The sequence below is a fragment of the Antechinus flavipes genome, chromosome 1 (genome assembly GCF_016432865.1).
Source record: "Antechinus flavipes isolate AdamAnt ecotype Samford, QLD, Australia chromosome 1, AdamAnt_v2, whole genome shotgun sequence".
Lineage (NCBI taxonomy): Eukaryota > Metazoa > Chordata > Mammalia > Dasyuromorphia > Dasyuridae > Antechinus > Antechinus flavipes.
In genome coordinates, this window is record NC_067398.1 from 725,479,799 (window position 1) to 725,481,824 (window position 2,026).

A 2,026-nucleotide genomic window follows, 5' to 3' on the forward strand; every position below is an offset into this window, starting at 1 on the left:
CAACTGAAATCAGGGCTTCTGGGTTTATAGTGACCTGCCTACATATTGGATTGAGAAATCCCAAACCCATATTTCTGACAGTGACCATGTAAACTTCTCATATTCATCAAAATTCTTTCAATCAAAAGTTCCCCAGTAATAAGCTATAGAGCCATGAAAAGTCATGTTTTGGAAACATCATGCGTTGCTTCTGCTTTTCTGCAGCTTTCACTCTGTACTTTTGTCTGAGAAGCAATTTTTCCCCATGTCCTCAGAATTGTCTATATGTCTTCTCAGGCTGCTCTTTTCTATTTTTCCCACAAGAATCTCCTTGTTTTGCCCCTTTTCAGTCCATTGGAGAAAGACAGAGAGACAGAATCAGAGAGAGAGACAGAGAGAGAATTACTATCTGTGAATTTTAAGTAAAAATTGCAAATAATTTCTATCTGTGTATTTATATTTTTGTGTATATGTATGTGCATCAAGAATACATATCATTTGATGTATACAATATGTAAATATATGTACCTGTATATATGTATATGCATACATTGAATAAAAGGTATGTGTCAGGGAGCAAAAGGACAAAAGCAGCTGAAGAGATCAGCTCACTTGAGCTTAGTTTTGAAGATTTGATAAGACGTGAATTGAGGTGGGAATACATTCTAACTATAGGAGAGACCAATGGAAAACCACACAGATAGGGGTTGGATTGTCTTGTAACAAAAAAAAAAGCACCAGTTTGGATGATCAATGACTTCAGAGAGGGAATAATATGGGAAAGGTCGATTGGGGCTGAGTATAAAAGGCTTCTAATTATTTAGAGCAGAAAAATTTAAAGCTATTGAAGGCATCAGCACTTCTGGCAGCATTTGGTTTGTTATTAACAAGCCTGACAACTTAAACCCCAAAATTGCTGTTCCAGAGCAGCAGGGGCCTAGTGATCTAGCCAATAATGCAGGAAAGAGTGTAGGAACATCTCATGTCAAGCCCAGAATCTGGGGATCTACAGCCCTCAGGGAGTCTGTGCAACTGGAGCGGGCTGGGCCTGAGAAGGTTTTTGTCTCAGCTCTCCATTGGAGATTCTCACTGTGCCTAACATTGCTATACCACAGCACACAGTAGTAGTGAGCCTCATCCTCAGCCTGGGCCCCCTTGAGGGTGAGGGCAGCTTTGTCCCCAAGGAGGGACCCTGAGAATTGGGCAGGAACACCTGATATTAGATTATTGGTACCAAAAATGAGACCCCTGGGAGACTGGCCAGATTTCTGCTGGATCCAGCAAGGATAGTGCCCAGAGGTGACTGCCCCTGTGCTGGAGCTGCAGGTCAGGGTGACTGTTCCTCCTGGGATCACGGTCAGAGAAGGCTCCTGAGTCACCACAGCCTGGACACTGCTCCCTGAAACCAACAGCACAGACACAAAAATCAATAACAGAGAGAGGACCATCCCTGCCAAGGCAATCATTTCCCACCCAGCTCTCCCCTCACCCACCCCCATGAGCGCCGGGATTCTCTCTTCCCAACCTTTGCAGACACTGAGCAGCGTGAGAAGGAAAGGGGTCAGGTCCATGGTGTAGATGCTCTGCTTCCTGTGTCAATTATTTTATAGACATAATTAATCAATGATCGTTAGACATATTATATTACTATTACAGTAGGCATACATGTACCTCCTTCGATCATCCAATGGGGCCTGTGCTCTGAGGAAGCACACTGTCCATCTCTGCCCTCCTCGTCCTGGCTCTGGGTCCTTCCCTGCCACTCTTACCCTTTTTATATGCATTTTCCATTTCTTGAAGGACACATTCCCACAGGCCAGGACTGCTCCCCTTTTCTCCTTCACCAAGCATGGCCAGGCATAGAACAGGTGGTCGAGGTGTTTGTCATTCATGTATCTGTCTCTGTCTCAATGAATATCAATACTGAGCACATATGCATGAAGTGACATATCATCAAAATTCTTTTTTTTATTTAATCGTATCTTCTTCATTACATATAAAGACATTATAAACAAGCGTTTTAAAATTTTTGAGTTCCAATTTTTCT

General features: G+C 42.9%; 1 gene segment (V, D, J or C); it reads right to left on the reverse strand.

The window, feature by feature from the left end:
- Positions 1-959: 959 nt before the first annotated feature.
- On the reverse strand, positions 960-1,550 carry LOC127549192 (immunoglobulin lambda variable 7-46-like). The segment is given in 2 exon segments: positions 960-1,378; positions 1,469-1,550. Coding segments are annotated over 2 exon segments (501 nt in total).
- Between the last annotated feature and the right edge of the window lie 476 nt (positions 1,551-2,026).